Here is a 24279-nt window from a genome sequence, read left to right on the forward strand (position 1 = left end):
CTTATACAACATGTGGCCTTTTGTGTCTGGCTTTTTTCACTTAGTATTTTAAGATTCATCCATATTGTAACGTGTATCAGCACATCATTACTTTTTATTGCTGAGTATTCCTCTTGTGCTCCTTTTGTAGTAGGAGATATATCACTTCCAGAGGTACACTCTTTTTGTTCAGAAAATTAATACTGTCAAAAGATAGAACTGACTGTTAGGGTTCTTGTAAATGGCATGTAGAATAACTTTTGAGGGCAGAGGGAAGAGATTTATTGATTATGAGCATTTTTTTAATTTTTAGAAGTGCTTTTAGATATGTCCAGATCTCTTTATTCAGCACTCTAATAATAAGTGTCATCTCTGGTCTCGGCATTGTATTAAAAACTGAAGGTACAAAGTTGAGTAAGACTTGGTCATTTAGCATCAAGGAATTCATTATCTAATGTAGGAGGTAGATAAATAAATACAAATTACATTACTATGAAAATGTGAGATAACAGAGGGTGCTATGAAAATATAAACAATATTAGACTATCTTTTGAAACATGTGATAAGTAAGTTGAATTTTTCAGGACAGCTTAAGCTGAATTACTAGTCAAAGTGGGAAGGGCCTTGCTGGTAAAGGTTACAGAACATGTAAAATCATTGATACTTGAAGTACCAGTGATCCATTCTAGCACATCTGCTATGAATGGAGTGAAAAGTATTAGGGCAGGACATAAGATTAGTTATAGGGACAACTTAGCTCTCTTTCTCGAAGTCTTGGCTTAAAATCTCAGAAAAGCCTTCCCTGACTCTCATAACTAAAGTTTATTTCCACTCTGTTACTTTTTTTTTTTTCTCCTTTATAGCTTTTACTACAGCTTGGAATTACTATATTTAAACTGCTGATTCCCTTCAAGAGGCAAGGATGTGTGTTATAAGTTAGAAAGTTTAAACCTTACTGAACTCTACGAAAGCCTGTTACATATTTAAGCAAGAGAATAACATGATTCAATTTGTATTTGTAAAAAAAAATCACACTGATGGTGGAACCTACTGTATGCCAGGTACATATTGTTAGATGCTAGAAATGGAAAGACTGAAAATACATAGTCTATGCCTTAAAGAGATTACAGTCTAGTTAGGAGGCAGAGAAGCAAAGAAACAACATTGCTGTGATAGAGATATACATGAGTTCAGTGAAAGCAAAGGAGAAGGAGTCTGGTGTGGGTTTGTGGTCTAGAGTGTGTGTATTCTTTTAGCCTCTACTGTATAGTGATAACGTCACTGTAGTGACTTTTATTCAGTGAGTCATCTCTGGAACTTAAAATAGCTTTATATTGTATTTACTTCAGAGATTCTACTTTATATTGTATTTACTTTATATATCCACTTTGTATCATATTTCAGAGTCTTCAGATAGTTATGTTAGCATTATATAGTGAATCTTAATCATATTTGTCTTTTTTAATATAGGTGGGTTGGAAGAAGATAGGCATTTGATCCATGAAATAGATTTTTCTTTGTGAATTTTGATACCATGTGTATATTTTACTTATATTTTACATAGATATACCAACTTATATAATCAAGGAAAGTATAAAGGAAGAACTTTTTCTTATGTGTATAAATTGAATGTCTATTTTCCAATAAAATTTTTTTAAAATTTATCAATTCTGATGATGGTAACTAAGTGATTACCTTCCTTTTCTAGGTAAAATGAAGAATGATGAATCTAATAAAGAAAATTCTTCAGAGATGGACTATTTAGAAAATGCCACTGTAATAGATGAATCTACATTGACACCTGAGCAGAGGCTAGGATTGAAACAAGCAGAAGAACGCTTAGAAAGAGATCACATCTTTCGACTTGAAAAAGTATGCAATGCTGTTTTGGTTATTTGGAGGACAATGCATGTTTCATAACTTTTTTTTCCCCAAGTACAGCTCTTTTTTTTTTTTTTCTTTTAATACTCCTTAGACAGAGATACCATTCATCTTTCCTTCCTTCCTTCTTTCCTGTCTTCTTCTCTTCCTTTCTCTTTTCTTCCATCTGTGAGTCTGACTTCATTCATTCATCCCAGGGCTCAGCAGACTATGGCCTACCTCCTTGTGTGTTTTTTTTTTTGTATATATATATTTTGTATATGTATTTTTATCACATCTGTGTAATGATCATCACAATCCAGTTTCACAGGATTTCCATCCCACAACCCAAGCACATCCCCCCACCTCCCAAACTGTCTCCTCTGGAGACCATAAGTGTTTCAGTGTCTGTGAGTCACCATCTGTTCTGCAAAGAAGTTCAGTCTGTCCTTTTTTCAGATTCCACATGTCAGTGAAAGCATTTGATGTTGGTGTCTCATTGTATGGCTGACTTCAGTCAGCATGATACTTTCTAGGTCCATCCATGTTGCTGAAAATGCTGGTATTTTTTTCCTTGTAATGGCTGAGTAATATTCCATTGTGTATAGGTACCACATTTTCTGGATCCACTCCCCTGTCAATGAACATTTAGGTTGTTTCCACGTCTTGGCTATTGCAAATAGTGCTGCGGTGCGCATCGGAGTACATGTGTCTTTTTGAGTCATGGTTTTCTCTGGATAGATGCCCAGGAGTGGGATTGCTGGATCAAATGGTAGTTCTATGTTCAGTTTTCTGAGGAATCTCCATGCTGTTTTCCACAGTGGTCGCACCAATTTACAATCCTACCAACAGTGTGCTAGGGTTGCTTTTTCTCCACACCCTCTCCAGCACTTACTGTTTGTAGAATTTTTGATGATGGCCATTCCGGCTAGTGTAAGGTGGTACCTCATGGTGGATTTGATTAGGATTTCTCTAATCATGAGTGATGTTGAACATCTTTTCATGTGTTTTTTGGCCATCTGTATGTCTTCTTTGGAGAACTGTCTGTTTAGATCTTCTGCCCATTTTTTGATGGGGTGGTTTGTTTTTTTGGTGTGGAGCTGCAGAAGGGGTTTATAAATTTTGGAGATTAACCCCTTGTCAGTTGATTCATTTGCAAAGATTCTTCTCCCATTCTGAGGGTTATCTTTTTGTTTTGTTTAGGGTTTCCTTTGTTGTGCAGAAACTTTTTAAGTTTAACTAGGTCCCATTTGTTTAGTTTTGTGTTTACTGTCATTGCTCTAAGAGGTGGATCTGAGAAGATGTTGCTGTCATTTATGTCAGAGAGTGTTTGGCCTATGTTTTCCTCTAAGATGTATTTTTTTAAAATTGGTAAAATATCTTATGTTTTTATAAACAATGTCTAATTGGAACATAGCCTTATAATAGGGAACACATCCCTATTATCTGTGGCTGCTTTTGTGCTACATGGCAGAGTTGAGTTTTGAGTCGTTGCTGCAGAGAATATATTAACCACAAAGCATAAAATATCTATTTACCAAAGCATAAAATAACTTACTGAAATACTATTTTGTCTCTTTACAAGAAGTTTACTGATCCCTGATAATATCCCTTTATCAAAAAGATATTGAGAGGAGTTCCTGTCGTGTCACAGCAGAGACGAATCTGACTAGGAACCAAGAGGTTGCAGGTTCAACCCCTGGCCTTGCTCAGCAGGTTAAGGATCCAGCGTTGCCATGAGCTGTGGTGTAGGTCACAGACGCAACTCGGATCCCGTGTTGCTGTGGCTGTGGTGTAGACCAGCAGCTGTAGCTCTGATTGGCCCCCTAGCCTGGGAAACTCCACATGCCGTGGGTGCAGCCCTAAAAAGCAAAACAAACAAATGAATGAAAAGATACTGAGAACTTACTATATTCTAGATATGTGCAAGTCACTGGGGATATGTTGGAGAAAAAGACACAGTTTCTGTCAATTAGAAGTTAACAGTCCATTTGGAGTGACAAATAAATTAGCAAACGCTGCAGGATATTGTATCGTTCCTCCTTTTCCCTTTGGTTTTCTCTTTCCTCTTTTTTTCTCATATTTACTGAATATCTCCTATGTATTAGGATCTATTTTACCCTATTCTATCCAGGTATCTTATTCCTGAGTACTAATTAATTTCTTAACCTAGAAATACACATTCCTACCCCTAACAGTAAAACACTGCTGGATATTGAGGGAAAGAATTATAATTCAGTCTGTTCTTAGATAGATATTTGGGATATGTAGGTATGCATACAAGGAAATAGATCATCATTCTTGATAAATAGGGAAGTAAAGAAACAGTATGATTTTGTATAGCTAGAAAAATGAGGTCATATCTAAACTGAAGAATGCAGTCCTGAGTTATTAATAAACTTATGACAGAGTAGTCATCTTATGAAAGTAGAAAGGAATATCAAGGAGTAGAGGCCTATAATGTAAGAGAGAGTTTAGCTTGTATAGTTAGTTTCACAAGAACTTAGTTAGCAGGAAGTTGTTTTTGCAATTTGCGATTTTACTTAGTTCTGTCTTTCCTCTCACTCTTTCCTAAGTCTAGAGTTAGTGGCTATTCTGGATCTGTGTATTATCAAAGTAAGTATTGAGTGCCTTTTCATGTGCCATGATAACCATATTAAAAAGTTGAGTTGGGCATTTTTTAAAACCTTAATACTGCTTTTCTAGGAGTTTCTTTTAGAGAAAGAAAATAATATGGTAATAACAATTTTTTCCTTTCATTTTTGGCCACCCTGTGACATATGTAGTTCTGGGCCAGGGATCAGATTGGAGCTACAGTTGGGACCTATGCCTCAGCTGCTCAGCATCAGATCCCCAACTCAGTGTGCCAGGCTGGGGATTGAACCTGCATCCCAGCATTCCAGAGATAGGGCCAATTTCGTTGCGCCCCTGTGGGAATTCTAGTTTGGTTGTTTTTTTTTTTTTTTTGGTCTTTTTGCCATTTCTTGGGCTGCTCCCTCGGCATATGGAGGTTCCCAGGCTAGGGGTCTAATCGGAGCTGTAGTCGCCGGCCTACGCCAGAGCCATAGCAACATGGGGTCCGAGCCACATCTGCAACCTACACCACAGTTCATGGCAATGCCAGATCATTAACCCACTGAGCAAGGGCAGGGATCGAACCTGCAACCTCATGGTTCCTAGTCGGATTCGTTAACCTCTGAGCCACGACGGGAACTCCAGGAATTTTTTTTTTAAATTTCAGGTTACTGCTTTTATTTTCTTTTCAGTTTTATTGATAAATAATTGATATACCTGGCTATATAAACTTACAATGTATAGCATGATGGTTGGATTTACATGTATTGTGAAATTATTACTGTAATAGATTCACTTAACATTCATCTCATATATACAATAAAAAGACAAGAAAGAAAAAAAGGGAAAAATATTCTTGTGATGAGAACTTTTGGAATTTATTCTCTTAACAATTTTCCTGTATACCTTATAGCAGTGTTCATTACATCCCTAGTACTTATAAGTTTGTACCTTTTGTCCATCTTGCTTCATTTTTCCCCTCTCTCATCCTCTGTTTCTGGTAACCACAGGTCTGATCTCTTTTTAAGAGGGTTTTTGTTTTGTTTTGTTTTTGTTTTTTTAAGGATTCCACATATAAATGAGATCATACAGTTTACAGTTTTTGTCTTTCTTTGTCTGACTTGTTTTACTTAGCATATGCCTTCAGGGACCATCCATGTTATTGTAAATGGCAGAACTTTCTCATTTTTTATGGGTGAATAATAGTCTGTTGTATGTTTGAGTGTGGTGTGTGTGTGTATATACATATACATATACCACAACTTCTTTATGTGTTCATCCATTGACGGACACTTGGGTTGTTTCCATGTCTTAGCGATTATAAATAATGCGGCTATGAACATGGGGTGCAGATGTCTTTTTGAGTTGGTGTTTTTGTTTCCTTTGGATATATTTCCAGAAGTAGCATTGCAGGATCACATTATAGTTCTGTTTTTTAATTTTTTGAGGATGCTACATACTGTTTTCCATAGGGGCTGTACTAATTTACTTTCCTGCCAGCAGTGTACTAGAGTTCCCTTTTTTTCTTTGTCAACATTTGTTGCCTTTTGTCTTTTTTGATAAGAGCAATTCTAACAGGTGTGAGGAGATACCAATTGTGGTTTTAATTTCCATTTCCCTAGTGACTAGCGATGTTGAGCATCTTTTAATGCACCTGTTGGTCTTTCACATATCTTCTTTGGAGAAACATCTGTTCAGGGCCTTTGCTCATTTTTAAACTGGGTCATTTGGTTTTTTGCTGTTGGGTTGTATGAGTTCTTTGTATATTTTGGATATTAACCACTTACCAGATATATGGTTTGTGAATATTTTTCCTGTTCCTTAAGTTATCTTTTCACCTTGTTAATAATTTCCTTTGCTGTGCAGAAGCATTTTAGTTTGATGTAGTCCCACTTATATTAGATTTTGTTGCATATATTTTAAGTGTTATATCAAAAAAATTACCAAGACCTATGTCAGGGAGTTTTATGCCTGTATTTTCTTCTAGAAGTTTCATGGTTTCAGGTTGTACATTCAAGTCTTTAATTCATTTTGGGTAAATTTTGGGGAGTTTTGTAAGATATGAGTTCACTTTCTTTTTTTTACTTATGACTATCCAATTATCCCAGCACCATTTCTTGAAAAGACTGTCTTTTTTCCATTGAGTATTTATTCTTGGCTCCCTTATCAAATATTAGTTGACTGTATATGTTTGAGTTTATTTCTGGGTTCTTGATTTTGTTCCATTGGTCTGTTTTTATGCTAGTACCATACTGTTTTGATGACTCTAGTGTTGTTATATAACTTGGCAGCAGGAAGCTTGATGCTTCCTGCTTTGTTCTTTCTCAAGATGTCTGTTGTTATTCAGGGTTTGTTTATTTAGGTTCCATATAAACTTTAGGAATATACAATTCCATTGGACTCTTGATAGGGATTGCATTGACTATTGATAACTTTTGGTATTATTGACATGTTAAATATTAATTCTTCCCATCCATGAACATGGGAATTCTTTCCATTTATTTGTATCTTCTTCAACTTCTTTCATAAGTGTCTTGTAGTTTTCAGAGTAGAGATCGTCACTGCCTTAGTTGAATTTATTCCTATGTATTTTATTATTTTCGCTTCTTTATTTTTCAGAAAATTCGCTGTTATTGTATAGAAACATTCCTGATTTTTGTATGTTAATTTTGTATCCTGCAACTTTATTGAATTCATTGATTAGATCTAACAGTAAAATCATTTTATCTTCACATATAGATGATTTGACATCTTCTTATCCAATTCTCACACCTTTTATTTCTGTTTCTTGCTTGATTGCTCTAGCTAGGACTTCTAATACTGTATCAAAGGGCACTCTTGTCTTGTTCCTGGTCTTAGAGAAAAACTTGCTACCTTTCAGTATTGATTATGATTTAAGCTGTGGCCCTGGCATATATGGCCTTTATTGGGTTGAGATATGTTCCTTCTATATGTGGTTTGTTTAGAGGTTTTGTGGGTTTTTTTTTCTCCATACCTGTGGCATGTGGAAGTTCCCAGGCCAAGGATCGAAACTGTACCACAGCAGCAACCCAAGGTGCTATAGTGACAAAGCCAGATCCTTAATTCACTGCACCATAAAAGAACTCCCTGTTCATCACAGGTGAATTCTATGAAACATTTAGAGAAGAGCTAATACCTCTTCTTCTGAAACTATTTCAAAAAATTGCAGAGGAACGGATACTCCCAAACTCATCCTATGAGGCCACCATCACCCTGATACCAAAACCAGACAAAGATACCACAAAAAAAGAAAACCACATGGAGTTCCAGTCATGGTGCAGTGGTTAACAAATCCAACTAGGAACCATGAGGTTGCAGGTTCAATCCCTGGCCTTGCTCAGTGGGTTAAGGATCCAGCATTGCCATGAGCTGTGGTGTAGGTTGCAGACTCAGCTTGGATCTCGAGTTGCTGTGGCTCTGGTGTAGGCCAGTAGCTACAGCTCCGATTTGACCCCTAGCCCAAACCTTCATATGCTGTGGGAGTGGCCCTAGAAAAGGCAAAAAGACACACATACACACAAAAAGAAAACTACAGGCCAGTTTCACTGATGAACATCGATGCAAAAATCCTCAACAAAATACTAGCAAACCACGTCCAACAATACATTAAAAGGATTGTACATCATGATCAAGTGGGATTTATCCCAGGGATGCAGGGGTTCTTCAATATCCACAAATCCATCAGTGTGATACACCACATTAACAAACTGAAGAGTAAAAACCATATGATTCTCTCAGTAGACGCGGAAAAAGCCTTTGGCAAAATCCAACACCCATTTCTGATAAAAACCCTTCAGAAAGTGGGCATAGCAGGAACCTACCTCAGCATAATAAAGGCCATATATGAAAAACTCACAGCTAACATCATTGTCAATGGTGAAAAACTGAAAGAATTCCCACTGAGATCAGGAACAAGACAAGGATGTTCACTCTCGCCACTACTATTCAACATAGTTTTGGAAGTCCTAGCCACAGCAGTCAGAGAAGTAAAAGAAATAAAAGGAATCCAAATTGGAAAAGAAGAAGTAAAAGTATCCCTGTTTGCAGATGGCATGATACTATACCTAGAGAATTCTAAAGACTCTACCAGAAAACTGTTAGAGCTCATCCATGAATTTGGCAAAGTCACAGAATACAAAACTAATACACAGAAATTGATGGCATTTCTATACACTAACAATGAAAGATCAGAGAAATTAGGGAAGCAATGCCGTTTGCCATCACATCCAAAAGAATAAAATACCTAGGAGTAAACCTGCCTAAAGAGACAAAAGACCTGTACTCTGAAAACTACAAGCCACTGATGAAAGAAATCAAAGATGACACAAATAGATGGAAAGACAGATCATGCTCGTGGATTGGAAGAGTTAATATTATCAAAATGACTATATACTACCTAAAGCAGTCTACAGATTCAATGCAATCCCTATCAAATTACCAAGGACATTTTTCACAGAACTCCAACAAAATATTTTAAAGTCTGTTTGGAAGCACAACAGACCCAGAATAGCCAGAGACATCCTGAAAAGGAAAATTGGAGCTGGAGGAATCAGGCTCCTGGACTTCAGACTATACTACAAAGCTACAGTCATAAAAACCATATGGTACTGGCACAAAGACAGAAATATAGATCAGTGGAACAGGATAGAAAGCCCAGAATTAAACCCACACACCTACAGTCAACAAATCTATGACAAAGGAGGCAAGAATATACAATGGAGAAAGGACAGCTTGTTCAATAAGTGGTGCTGGGAAAACTGGACAGCCACATGGAAAAGAATGAAATTAGAACACTCCCTAACACCATACACAAAAATCAACTCAGAGTGGATTAAAGACCTAGATATAAGACCAGACACTATAAAACTCTCAGAGGAAAACATAGGCCAAACACTCTCTGACATAAATGACAGCAACATCTTCTCAGATCCACCTCTTAGAGCAATGACAGTAAACACAAAACTAAACAAATGGGACCTAGTTAAACTTAAAAAGTTTCTGCACAACAAAGGAAACCCTAAACAAAACAAAAAGACAACCCTCAGAATGGGAGAAGAATCTTTGCAAATGAATCAACTGACAAGGGGTTAATCTCCAAAATTTATAAACCCCTTCTGCAGCTCCACACCAAAAAAACAAACCACCCCATCAAAAAATGGGCAGAAGATCTAAACAGACAGTTCTCCAAAGAAGACATACGTGTGACCAAAAAACACATGAAAAGATGTTCAACATCACTCATGATTAGAGAAATCCTAATCAAATCCACCATGAGGTACCACCTTACACTAGCCGGAATGGCCATCATCAAAAATTCTACAAACAGTAAGTGCTGGAGAGGGTGTGGAGAAAAAGCAACCCTAGCACACTGTTGGTAGGATTGTAAATTGGTGCGACCACTGTGGAAAACAGCATGGAGATTCCTCAGAAAACTGAACATAGAACTACCATTTGATCCAGCAATCCCACTCCTGGGCATCTATCCAGAGAAAACCATGACTCAAAAAGACACATGTACTCCGATGCGCACCGCAGCACTATTTGCAATAGCCAAGACGTGGAAACAACCTAAATGTTCATTGACAGGGGAGTGGATCCAGAAAATGTGGTACCTATACACAATGGAATATTACTCAGCCATTACAAGGAAAAAAATACCAGCATTTTCAGCAACATGGATGGACCTAGAAAGTATCATGCTGACTGAAGTCAGCCATACAATGAGACACCAACACCACCACAGCTCAGAAAACATTTGGTGAATTAAGAAGTAGTGTCTTTAAAAATTGGAAGGTAGAGGTCTCTGTGAGGGCTCAATTAATTCCCCAATAAGGACAAATTTAAAATTTTTATACTAAAGAATTGACTAGATTGAGCTGAATTTTCTTTCTTTCTTTCCTTCCTTCCGTTTTCTGGGGCTGCACCTGCGGCATATGGAGGTTCCCAGCCTAGGGGTGTAATTGGAGCTGTAGCTGCTGGCCTTTGTCAGAGCCACAGCAACGCTGGATCTGGGCCGAGTCTGCAACCTACACCACAGCTCATGGCAATGCTGGATCCTTAACCCACTGAGTGAGGGCAGGGATCAAACCTGCAGTTGGGTTCGCTAACCACTGAGCCAAGATGGGAACTCCTCTTTTTCTTTTTCTTTTTGAAGGGCTGAACTCCTGGCATATGGAAGTTCCCAGGCTAAGGGTTGAATTGGAGCTACAGCTGCCAGCCTTCGCTACAGCCTCAGCAACGGGGGCTCTGAACTGCATCTTTGACCTATCCCACAGCTCCTGGCAACACCAGATCCTTAACCCATTGAGCGAGACCAGGGATTGGACCCGCACCCTCATGGTTTCTAGTTAGATTAATTTCTGCTGTGCCACGATGGGAACTCCCTATTTTTACTTATTTATTTAGTTTTTCTTTTTAGGGCATATGGAAGTTCCCAGGCTTGGGGTCAAATCGGAGTCGCAGCTTCTGATCTTGCCACAGCAGTGTCAGATCTGAGCCACATCTGGGACCTACACTGCAGATTGCAGCAATGCTGTATCCTTAAGCCACTGAGCAAAGCCAGGGTTCAAATCTGCATCCTCATGGGTACTAGTCAGCTACTTAACCTGCTTGAGCCATAATGGGAGCTCCAGAAGGCTATATTTATTTTAAATTTATGTTAAGACTATTGTTAAATATGAGTCAGGTTTCATATTTAAAGAAAATTTATGGAATTCCCATCATGGCTCAGCACTTAGCGAACCCAGCTAGCATCTTTGAGGGTGCAGGTTCAATCCCTGGCCTTGCTCCGTGAAGTAAGGAGCCAGAATTGCTGTGAGCTTTGGTGTAGGTCACAGACACTGATGAGATGCTGCGTTGCTGTGGCTCCAGCATAGGCGGGCGGTTACAGCTCCAATTGGATCCCTAGCCTGGTAACCTCCATATGCAGTTGGTGTGGCCCCAAAAAGACCAAAAAAAGAAAGAAAATATATGTTATGTCCCTAAGTGAGAGAATCTTTATGTCAGGTAAAAAATAAGCATTGCTGCAGTTTCGATGTAAGGCACTAGAAACAATGTTTTAAAATTCAATATGTATTTATTGTGTTTTTGTAGTTTTTTATTGTGTAATCTTTTGGGTAGAGTGTTGACTTTGGATTCACGTATACATGAAATTAAATCCGGTATCTACCACTTCATATTGTGTCTTTGTGAAAGTTGTAAGCTCTGTGAGCTTTTGTTTTCACATTTGTAGAATGAGAATAATACCAGGCTAATTAGATTATGAGGAGAGTTAAAATGACAAATTGTGTGTGAAACATCTAGCATAGTGCCTAGTATATAATAAACATTTTGGAATTATTTATTTTTTATTATTTCAAGAATGCCTGTATAAAGTATGATTTAAGTACTGTGATTGAGACTTCATGTGTCAGAATTGTCCCATTAGAGTAGTTAATTCAAGAGGTTATCCATTTATTCCCCATGTGATTGTAATTGATTGGAGTGTTTTCAGAACTCAGCTTTTGGAATTCATTCTTTTGAAACCCCCTATTTGAGGGTGGATTTTATTTATTTTTATTTTTTTAAATGATTTTTTTTCTATTATAGTTGGTTTACAGTATTCTGTCAATTTTCTACAGATTTTATTTTTTATAATAATCAAAAAGACTGAAACTTTGAAACCAGTTTTTGGGACAGTGTTGGAATAAGACTAATCATACTGGCTGGCTGCACCCACGGAATATGGACGTTCCCAGGCTAGGGGTTGAATCGGAGCTACAGCTGCTGGCCTATACCACAGCCACAGCAACACAGGGTCCGAGCCTCATCTGCGACCTATACCCCAGTTCACAGCAGTGCCAGATCCTTAACCCCCTGAGCGAGGCCGGGAATCGAACCCACAACCTCATGGTTCCTAGTCGGATTCTTTTCTGCTGCTCCACGATGAGGACTCCCATACTGCCTTTCTTATCTGACAGTGGATTCTAAAGGCTATATGAAATAAGTATCAAATGTTATATAACATTAAATAAGTATCAAACATTAGCATTATATGGTGTTGTTTGAAATTAGTATATTACCTCCTAGGATGACTATTTTGAAAGGAAAACTATCTCTTGGATAAGTAAGTACTTGATTGTTTATTGAAAAGTATTTCTTGGGAGTTCCTGCTGTGGTGTAACAGGATCAGCAGTGTCCCTGCAGTGCTGGGATGCACGTTCAATCCCCAGCTTGGCACAGTGAGTTAAGGATATGATGTTGTTGGGGACAGCCAAAGGGGAAAAAAAAAAAGTAAAAAAAATTAATTTAAAAAAGAAACTTAAAAAAAACTCATATTTCTTCACTGCTGTTTTTGTCTGATATATTTACATAGTTTACATTCAGGAAAAATTTTACATTTTTGTTCTGAAAAAAATGTGTTTTTAACTTTTTTTAGCGCTCTCCAGAATATACCAATTGTCGATATCTATGCAAGCTTTGCTTAATTCACATTGAAAACATCCAGGGAGCACATAAGCATATAAAAGAGAAACGGCATAAGAAAAACATTTTGGTAAGTTCTTTTTTACAAAATATTTATTTATTGAATGGTAAAACAATATCAAATTTTTTTTATTAATGAAGCTAAATATCAAATATTTTGTCCATTCTTATGGTAGTAACTGAAATAGTATAATGGTGTTGATGGAGTTCCCATAGTGGCTGAGTGGTTAATGAATCCGACTAGGAACCATGAGGTTTCGGGTTCGATCCCTGGCCTTGCTCAGTGGGTTAAGGATCCGGCGTTGCCGTGAGCTGTGGTTTAGATTGCAGACGCGGCTTGGATCCTGCGTTGCTGTGGTGTAGGCCAGCAGCTGTAGCTCCGATTCGACCCCTAGCCTGGGAACCTCCATATGCCGAGGGAGCGGCCCCAGAAAAGGCAAAAAGACAAAAAAAAAAAATAGTGTTGAAAGCCATGATTGTCCTCCTTACCTTAGGTGGTCAGGAGGGGAATCTTCTCAGAGACCAGTCTGCTCATCATACAATGTTCTGATTCCTAAGCTTAAAAATCAGGTACAGTTGCTTAGTCCAACCAGTATTTATTGAGTTCTTATGTGCTTGGTCAAGGGAGGGTGAATATAAAGATAATCCTCTCAGAGTATCTGAAGTACTGGGGAAGGCATACATTAAGTATGGTGAGCTTTATTAAAGGGGGAAATGTGCTGCTAAGGAAGTGTGCAAGGATATTTTACTTAGTCTAGAAGAGGAATGGTTCCTTTGAAAAAGTGACATTTGAGTGGTTGAACCTTGGAGTAGTAGTTTTTAAAAAATTTTTAAAATCTTTTTGTCTTTTCAGGGCTGCACCCATAGCATATGGAAGTTCCCAGGCTAGTGGTTGAATTGAAGCTGTAGCTGCCATCCTAACAGCACAGCCACAGCAACACAGGATCTGAGCTGCGACCTATACCACACACAGCTCATGACAACGCCAGATCCTTAACCCACTGAGTGAGGCCACGGATTGAACCCACATCCTCATGGGTACTAGTCGGGTTCATTACCACTGAGCCATGATGGGAACTCCCAGAATAGTAGTTTAAAAGGCAGAAAGAAGAGGAGCATAGAGAGGTGAGATGAGAGCATTTCATACAAAGAAGCAGCATGAATAAAGGTCTTTTAGTCATGAAAGGACATGGCATGTGAGGAACTGAAAGAGTTTAGTATGATTGGAGCAAAGAAAGCTAGGAGGAAAATATGAGATGAAGTTGGAGAAGTGCAGGCCATGTAAGGCTTGATAAGCTTTAGACTATGGAAATTCATAAGTTTTCAGTTATTTTTATTGGAACATTTCATATAGACATAGTGTAAGTAGAATATTTTCTTTTTTAGAATTCATAGTATGTTAGCTACTTAAGTTTTTCTTTTCAAATTTAAAATATTCTGTGTAACCTAGGATATTTTCTCTGAGAAATATTCTTTCACTCGACCTTCCCAACAGGTCTGTGTTACAGGTACTCTTTCCCTGTACTTTCATAGTGGCTTTCATAGTGGCTTGAAAACTTAATACACTGTATCATAAATGTCTGCCTTCTCTCCTCTCATAGACTTCAGTCTTCAGTATTTTATTTAATTAATCAATTAATTTTGTCTTTTTAGGGCTGCACCCACAGCATGTGGAAATTCCTAGGCTAGGGGTTGAATCAGAGCTCCAGCTGCTGGCCTACACCACAGCCACAGCAATGCCAGATCCAAGCCATGTCTGCAGCCTACACCACATATGGTACAGGCACCACTGGATCCTTAACCCACTGAGTGGGGCCAGGGATCAAGCCCATGTCCTCCTGGATACTAGTTGGATTCATTACTACTGAGCCACAACAGGAACTCCAGTATCCAATATTTTAGAGGACAGTTTTAATTTTTATTTATTTTTGTTTCTGCATTGCTTAGTACGGTGACTGACATGTTGTAGGTGCTCAGTACATTTTCTTTGGGAAAAATGAATGTATTAGAGTTCCCTGGTGGCCTGGTGGGTTAAGGCCCCAGTGTTGTCACTGCTATGGCTTTGGTTCCTGCTCTGGCATGGGTTCAGTCCTTGGCCTGGGAACTTTTGTGTGCTGTGGGCGTGGCCCAAAAATATGAATTATCCAGACTGAAAAACTTCATACTTTGTGGGGCATTGAGTGGAGTACTCAGAAAAGTATTGTTTCAGTAGTGGGGAATATTTATCCCTAAACTAAATGTGGTCTGGTCCCAACCAAAAAGTTTTAAAGGCAAGACCCAAAATAGTAAACTATTTACAAGTATTTTGTATCATTACAGAACAAAGCTTGAGAATATTTATGGAAATACAAAATATATATCACCTCCAGAAGTTCACATTGTCTGCCATTCAGTTAAAGATTATCAGGCATTCAAGGGAGCAGGAAAGTACAAACCATGAAGGGAAGAAAAATCAGCTAATTGAAACTGACCTTGAGCTGACAAAGCAGAATTAGCAGAGGAGGACATTTAAGACAGTTAACACAACTGTATTCGTTGTGTTCTGAAAAATAGAGACATGGGAAATAAAAAAGATTCAAGGGAGTTTCCGTCGTGGCGCAGTGGTTAACGAATCCGACTAGGAACCATGAGGTTGCGGGTTTGGTCCCTGCCCTTGCTCAGTGGGTTAACGATCCGGCGTTGCCGTGAGCTGCGGTGTAGGTTGCAGACGTGGCTTGGATCCCGAGTTGCTGTGGCTCTGGCGTAGGCTGGTGGCTACAGCTCCTATTCGACCCCTAGCCTGGGAACCTCCATATGCCGCGGGAGCGGCCCAAGAAATAGCAAAAAAGACGGAAAAAAAAAAAAAAGATTCAAGGAGTTCCCATTGTGGCTCAGTGGGTTAAGAACCCAGCTAGTATCCATGAGGATGAGGATTCGATCCCTGGCCTTGCTCAGTGGGTTAAGGATCCAGTGTTGCTACCAGTTGTGGTGAAGGCTGGATCCTGCATTGCTGTGGCTGTGGTGTAGGCTGGCAGCTGCAGCTCCAATTCAACCTCTAGTCCAGGAACTTGCATATGCTGCATGTGTGGCCCTAAAAAAAAAGATTCAAATTGAACTTACGGAAATGAAAACTACAATGTGTGAGATGAGAAATACAGTTTGTAGGACTAATGGCAAATCAGACATTGCAAAAGAAAAGGTTAGTAAACTTGAAGATGTAGCAACGGGAACTATGCAGAATGAAAGAGAAAGAAAAATGAACTTGGGAAAAAAGAAAGAAAAGAGCATCACTGAGCTCTGGGATAATTGGTACTTGTGTACTGGTTCTAAAAAAACTCCTCCAGGACTATTGAAGAGGAAGAATACTTTCCAACCCAGTCTATGAGTCCTGTATTACTTTATTACCAAACCAGAAAAGGACATTACAATGAAAAACGACTTCAGATCAGTATCCCTCTTGAACATAAATACAAAAATCCTAAATATATAAGAAAATTGAATCCAGTAATATATTTAAGGAGAAAATGCATCATGATCAGATAGGACTTTATTCCAAGAGTTTAACATTAGAAAACCAGTCAGTGTAATTCATCATATTAACAAAACTGAAAAAGAATACTATATGACCGTCTTAGTAGATGGTGAAAATGCATTTTAAAACATCCTGATAAAAAAAATCTCAGCAGACTAGGAATGGAAGGGAACGTTCTCAACATGATAAAAAAAAAATCTATGAAGAATTTATAGCTATCATTATAGTTAATGGTGGAACATTGAATGTTGTCTCCCTAAGATTAGGAAAAAAGATAGGTATGAAAACGGTATAGCTGTTGTGGGAAACTGTGTTGCAGTTCCTTAAAAAATTAAAAGTGAAATTACCATATGAGCTAGCAGTTACTCTTTTGAGTATATGCTCAAAAGAAAAGCAGGGTCTAATATTTGTAAAGTCATGTTTATAGTAGCATCATTTACAATAGCTAAATCATGGGAGTAAATGTTTTGTTCATCAACAGATGAATAGATGAGCAAAATGGCACACACCGTGGAATATTATAGAGCCTTAAAAAGGAAGACAATTCAGTATATTACAACATGGAAGAATTTTTTTTTTTTTTTTTTTTTGCTATTTCTTTGTGCTGCTCCCGTGGCATATACAGGTTCCCAGGCTAGGGGTCGAATCAGAGCTGTAGCCGCCGGCCTGCACCGGAGCCGCATCAACGCGGGATCCGAGCCGCGTCTGCAACCTACACCACAGCTCACGGCAACGCCGGATCCTTGACCCACTGAGCAAGGGCGGGGACCGAACCCGCAACCTCATGGTTCCTATTCGGATTCGTTAACCACTGCGCCATGACGGGAACTCCAACATGAAAGAATCTTAAGTAAATTAATGCTAACTAAAAAAAAAGCTAGTCACAGAGTTCCCATTGTGGCTCAGTGGCAACAAAGCTGACTAGTATCCATGAGGACTCTGGTTCGATCCCTGGTCTCGATCAGTGGGTTAAGGATCCAACATTGCCATGAGCTGTGGTGTAGGCTTGGATTTGGCATGGCTGTGGCTGGCAGTTACAGCTCTGTTTTGACCCCTAGCCTTGGAACTTAAAAATTTTTTTTTTAATTTAAAAAAGCCAGTCACAAAACAACAAATACTGTATTTATACCCAACTTTTAAATTTTTTTTGTCTTTTTAGGGCCACACCTACAGCATATGGGGATTCCCAGGCTAGGGGTCGAATTGGAGCTGTAGCTGTCGGCCTACGCCACAGCCACAGCAATGTGGGATCCGAGCCACATCTGCAACCCATACCACAGCTCACAGCAACACCGTGTCCTTAATCCACTGAATCAGGCCAGGGATCAAACCTGCGTCCTCATGGATGCTAGTCAGATTCATTTCCCCTGAGCCATGATGGGTACTCCTATACCCAACTTATATGAGGTACTTAGAATAGTCAGAATCATAGAGACAGGAAGTAGAGTGGTGGTTGCCAGGGCTTGGGGTGGTAGAAGAATGGGGAGTTATTCTTAATGAGTATAGAGTTACAGTTTTACAAGATGAAAAGAATTCTGCTGATGAATGATGATGATTGTACATTTGTAAAAATGGTAAGATAGTAAATTTTATGTTATGTATATTTTATCACAATAAAGCATTTAAAAAAAGGTATGTCAGTTCTTACCACTTCCATTCAGTGTAATTCTGGAGACTCTATCCAGTGCAAGAAAAAGAAAGTTATCCCAATTAGAAAAGTGAAACGAAGTTTGCAGGCAGTTTAACTGTTTATGCATAATAATCTGTGAAATCTAGAAAAGAGTTATTAGAATTGAGTGAGTTCAGCAAGGTTGCAGAATACAAGCTCAATATGCAAAAATCAACTAGTTTTTATTTACTAGTAATAAACAGTACAAAATTGAAAATTAAAAAACTGCTATTTATGGAGTTCCTGTCATGGCACAGTGGAAACGGGTCCAGCTAGGAACCATGAGGTTGCAGGTTTGATCCCTGGCCTCGCTCAGTGGGTTAAGGATCTGGCATTGCCACAAGCTGTGGTATAGGTCGCAGACGCGGCTTGCATCCTGCGTTGCTGTGGCTGTGATGTAGGCCAGCAGCTGTAGCTCCGATTAGACCCCCAGCTTGGGAACCTCCACATGCTGCAAGTGTGGCTCTAAAAAGACAAAGAAAACCCAAAAAACCCTGCTATTTACATTAGCATTAAAAATATGGAAAATTTGTACAGAAAGTACAAAACATTCCTGAAGAAGAGAGAAAGAAATGGAGAAATAAACTTCATCTATGTGTTGGAAGAATTAATACTGTTAAATGTCTTTGCAAACTGATCTATAGACTGAACACAATCCTGACCAAAATCCCAAATTGAAAAACAGATTCTAAAAATTATGAACCTTTGCTCTTTGAAAGATATTGTTTGAAGAATGACAATATTAATTGCATATTGGGAGAATTTATTTGCAAATCATATATCTGGTAAATGATTTGTTTAATAGAAGATAGAAACTTTCAAAACTCAGTAGTAAGTACAGTAACTCCCCCTTATTCATTATTTTGCTTTCCATGGTTTCTGGTAACCTTGGTCAGCCATGTCTGAAATAGTAAATGGAAAATACAAGTAAACAACTTACAGTTTTAAATTGCATGCTATTCTGAGTAGTATGGTGAAATTTCATGTCGTTCAGCTTCATTCCCCACTGGGATGTGAAACATCCCTTTGTCTAGCAGATCCATATTGTATATGCTATCTGCCTGTTAGTCACTTAATAGACATCTTGGCAATCAGACTGGCTGTTGGTGGTATCACAGTGCTTGTGTCTGACTAATCCTTATTTCACTTAATAATGGCCCCAAAGTGCCAGAGTATTGATGCAGGCCATTAGAGTAGTCTTTTACATTGCTTAATTTATAAATAAAACTTAATCATAGGTATGTATGTGTAGTATAAAAATAGTTTTTACAGGGTTTGGTGCTATCTTTGGTTTCAGGTCTCCGTTGGAGGCCTTGAAACTTATCCCCTAAGAATAAGGGTGGAATACTGTAAACAACCAAATAAAAATATGGGCAAAAGATTTGAGCCAGTATTTTATTAAAGAAGACGCACAGATGTCAAACACATGAAAAAATGCTCAGTGTTATTTGTCATTAGGAAAATCGCAACACATTTTAGAACGGCTAAAATTAGAAAGATTGACTATGCCAAGTGTTGTCAAGGATGTGAATGAACTGCCAGTCTAAAACAGTACTGGTGGACATGTACCAAAGTATATCAACTTTTTTTTTAAGTTTATTTTTTAGGAGTTCCCTAGTGTTCAGCAGTTTACAGATCCAGTGTTGTCAGTGGTATGACTTGGATCGCTGTTGTGGTATGGGATTGGCCCCTGGCCCAGGAACTTATATGTGTTGTGGGCAAGGCCAAAAAAATTATATTTTTAATTGAGATAGTTGATATATATAACATTTGTTTCAGGTATACAATATAATGATTCAGTATTTGTGTATTTTGTGAAATTATCACCACAATAAATCTAGTTAATATTTACCACCATACATAACATTTTTTTCTTGAGACAAGAACTTTTAAGATTTACTCTTAGCAGCTTTCAGATATACATTACTGTCTTATTAACTACAGTCACCAAGAAGTATATTATATCTCCAGAACTAATTTATTACTGAAAGTTTGTACCTTTTGACTACTTTTACCCATTTTGCTCACCCCTAAGCACCCACCCTGCCTCTGTGCCACCAATCTGTTCTCTGAGTTCAGTTTTTGTTGTTGTTGTTTCAGATTCCACATATGAGTGAGATCATAACGAGATCATAACAATATTTGTCTTTCTTTGACTTATTTTATTTAGTAGTGTGCCCTCAAGGTCCATCTGTGTTGTTGTACATGGCAAGATTTTCTTTTTTTTTTTAATGACTGAATAATATTCAATTGTATACATAGACCACATTTTCTTTATTCTGTCCTCCATCACACATAGGTTGTTTCCATGTCTTGGCTATTGTAAATAAGGCTGCAGTGAACATGGAGGTGCAGATTTCTTTTCCTATTAGTGTTCTCATTTCCTTTGGATAAATACCCAGAAGTGGAATTACTGGATCATATGGTAATACATTCACTTTTGAAAACATTTTGGCAGTTTTTATGTATCAGTGCATGAACAGATACACAAATTGTGGTATATCCATACCTTGTTTACACTGTTTGATGTAAAAAGGAGTGAACTGTTGATTACAAAACAACATAGATGAATCTTAATTATTCTGAGTGAAAGAAGCCAGGCAAAAATAAGTACATACTGCGATTACATGTATATAAAACTCTAGAAAAAAATTCAGCTTAATATGTAGTCATAGAAAGCCAGTTGGTGGTTGTCTGAGTATGGGTGTGGAAGAGGGAGGGAGTGATTACAAAGGAATATGAGCATTTAAAGTTTTAAAGTAAATGCATTTTGTATAAAATATATTTCAGTAAGTTTGTTAAAAAGTATTCAAAAAGAAAAGGTAAGATCATTCATAAAGGTGCAGAAGTTGGGAATGTGGCTGACTTATCGATAGCAGCATCAAAAGTCAGAAGATAGTTGAATAACTTAATTCCAAGGGAGGAAGACCTCCTGTCAACCTGTATTTTTATACCTAGTGAAATTGTCTAAAAATAGTGAACACAGAATATATTGATGGACAAATGAAATCAATGTTAACCTCCAAAAGACCCTCAGTAAAGGAAATTCTAAGGGTTGTATTTTAGACTAAAGGAAAATAGTCCTCAGGGAAACATGATGATAATGTTTAGGATGTTTTTCTATTACCATTTAATCTGATACTGTACATGCCAGTCAGAGACATTCAAGACCTCTGCCACATCTAAGACAGTCTCTTGGCTGTAACAAAATACAGTAGCATTTAGTACCACAGCTAAATGTTGTACTTATGGAATCTTGGCTTCGATGCAGTATTTCAGAATTTATACAGAATAAAATACAGCCAAGTTTTATTTATTTTCTTTAATATTTAATAGCACCCTCCCTATAGCACCTCTTATTCTTCTAATCCTGCTTCACAAAAGCAGGGATCTGTCTCTTCATTTCCCAATCCTCAGTGTCTAAAGTCTGAATATTTGTTAAGTTAATATTTTTCTGTCTTTTTCTCTTAAATATGAGACATTAAAATAATTGTTGTCAAATTTTTATTGTTGTTGTTCTTGTCAAACATAACACTAATAGGAAAAACAAGAAGAAAGTGAGCTTCGTTCTCTGCCACCTCCTTCACCTGCCCACTTGGCTGCTTTAAGTGTTGCAGTTATTGAATTAGCAAAAGAACAAGGAATAACAGATGATGACCTCAGAGTCCGTCAGGAAATTGTGGAGGAAATGTCAAAGGTCGTAACAGCATTTTTACCAGGTACAACTTCATTTTATACTTAATTTTAAAAGCCACACTTTTAAAAACTTTTCCTCTTGCTTCCTCTTCAGCTGAGGGTAAATTTCTTAATGTTTTCTTTTCTCTTTTTTTCTCCATCTTAAAAGTAGATGAATTTAATTATTTTAAAACTTTTTTGGGGGAAATATTTCAGAAAAGGAAAATGAATTATTGTACAGCTTAATTTTTGTAATAATAAAAAAAAGATTTTAAAAATGCCTAATACAAGGTTAGTTGCTTAGTAGTTGGTTGTTAAGTTTTATATTAATTTTTCATTATAGTTTACTTCTGAATAGACATTTTAATCATATTATTTTCAGTATATACATTTGAACCAGTCACTGAATAAAATTCCTATTGCTTGATAGTGGGGAAAATTAATTTAAGGATGTTAGAGGTAAAATTTGCACTTTTATTTATTTTTTTTTGACTCTTGCTCTTTCGTTACAGAAAGCTTGTTTTGGGTGCAAGGGGGAGTTGGGCCAGGTTTATTATAGACACTTATGTTTAGATTATTTGCTTGGCCCTCATCTTTTTTTGTATTAATACTGAATTTGAATAAATTTGTATTAAATAAGACTTGTTTCTTATGACCAGATGGATTTTGGACAGTTGATAAATTATAATTTTGTGTAAAGATGTGAGATTTATAAGAGAGAATAAAAAGTTGAAATTGAAGAAAAATTTTTTTTTTTTTTTTTTAAGGCTGCACCAGTGGCATATGGAAGTTCCCAGGCTAGGAGTTGAATTTGAGCTACAGCTGCTGGCCCATGTCACAGCCACAGCAATCTGGGATCCAAACCACGTCTGTGACCCCCACCACAGCTCACGGCAATGCTGGATCCTTAACCAACTGAGTGAGGCCAGGGATCAAACTTGCATCTTCATGGATCCTAGTTGGGTTCGTTAACCGCTGAGCCACAAAGGGAACTCCTGAAATTGAAAATTTTTTATTTCTCCCATTTCTGTAATGTAGTTTTCTATCTATATTGATACTAATTTAAATTATATATGGGAATAATTCACTATTATTATAAGGATAGAAATGAGGTATTTATAATTTTAATGACTTGGATGACTTTCAGACATTTTCTGAACTTGAAAAGTAGATTTTTACATATACAGCTGAGTTTATAAACTTACACTTTGAAACATACTAAACCTACCTTATCAGTCCCAATCATGTTATTTTTCAACTTGCTCTCTGGTGAGATGCTGTAAAATTTTGTCTTAGGATTTTTTTTTTTTTGCTTTTTAGGGCCGCACTTACAGTACATGGAAGTTCCCAGGCGAGGGGCTAAATCAAAACTGTAGCTGCCAGCCTACACCACAGCCACAGCCATGTGGGATCCGAATCATGTCTGCAACCTACACTACAGCTCACGGCAACTCTGGATCCTTAACACACTGAGTGAGGCCGGGGATCAAACCTGCGTCCTCATGGATACTTTGGATTCGTTACTGCTGAGCCACAACAGGAACTCCTTCCTGCCTTAGGAGTTTTAAAAATAATGTAATTGGTAATTTACGAAAGATGCTGGTAGCCTTGAAATCTAAGAGATTTTTTGGTTTTAGGTTTGCAGTATCAGTTGACTTGGCTTCACTTTGTGTCTTTAAGAGCTTTGGCTGAGTGTCTGTGATCCTTTCCTTATTTAAAGTGCTATTTTTGGGAGTTCTCTTGTGGCTCAGCAGGTCAAGAACCCGACTAGTATCCATGAGAATGCAGGTTTGAACTCTGGCCTCGCCCAGTAGATTAAGGATCCGGTATTGCCGCAAGCTGCAGTGTTGGCCACAGGATTGGCTTGGATCTGGCATTGCTGTGGCTGTGGTGTAGGCTATCAGCTGCAGGTCCAATTCAACCCCTAGCCTGGGAACTTCCATATGCTTTTTTAAAAGACAAAAATTTGGTGCTATTTTTTATATAAATATAAATATCTAAAAAAATGTAGTTTGTGAGTAAAAATAGCTATAAATAGATTAGTAATTCTTTACTGTTACATATTAAACGTGAAACATACTTCTAGTCATTTTAAAATGAATTATTACTAAAATTTTGTTTAGACACAGAGCTTATGTGAGTTATTTCTTTCTGTCTTCTCTGGTCCTGAACCCTGTAACTAAGAAACATTTTTATTATTTTGCAAATTAGTTAGGAAGGTGGTTATTCTTCCATCATTGTTGTACCAGAATTGGAAAACATAGAATTGTGTGAAATTTTCCTTCTGCTATTTTTTTGAAATTCTCATTATTTGCATGCTGTTTCATGCTTTGATATTTTTCCTTTATTTTCAGAATGTTCACTTAGGTTGTATGGCTCATCTCTCACCAAGTTTGCTCTGAAGAGTAGTGATGTTAATATAGATATAAAATTTCCTCCCAAGGTAAGTAATTAGAAAAGAACCTTTCTTGTGTAGTTCTTAACCAGTGCTTGGTGTTTTTTTTTTAATTGATTATTTTTTTAAAGA

The 24279-nt window shown here is 37.6% G+C and overlaps 1 protein-coding gene across 9 annotated transcripts in view; it reads left to right on the forward strand.

Annotated features, from left to right (window-relative positions):
* The window catches only part of TUT4 (terminal uridylyl transferase 4), a 138227-nt gene that overhangs the window by 42624 nt on the left and 71324 nt on the right, over window positions 1-24279 (forward strand). For all 9 annotated transcript variants that reach the window (XM_047789098.1, XM_047789099.1, XM_047789100.1 and 6 more), the window contains exons 3-6: window positions 1688-1851; window positions 12851-12967; window positions 21619-21796; window positions 24107-24195. In XM_047789098.1, the coding sequence (XP_047645054.1) occupies window positions 1688-1851; window positions 12851-12967; window positions 21619-21796; window positions 24107-24195 (548 nt within the window). The remainder of the gene's footprint in view (window positions 1-1687; window positions 1852-12850; window positions 12968-21618; window positions 21797-24106; window positions 24196-24279) is intronic.

The sequence above is a fragment of the Phacochoerus africanus genome, chromosome 8 (genome assembly GCF_016906955.1).
Source record: "Phacochoerus africanus isolate WHEZ1 chromosome 8, ROS_Pafr_v1, whole genome shotgun sequence".
NCBI classification, from domain to species: domain Eukaryota; kingdom Metazoa; phylum Chordata; class Mammalia; order Artiodactyla; family Suidae; genus Phacochoerus; species Phacochoerus africanus.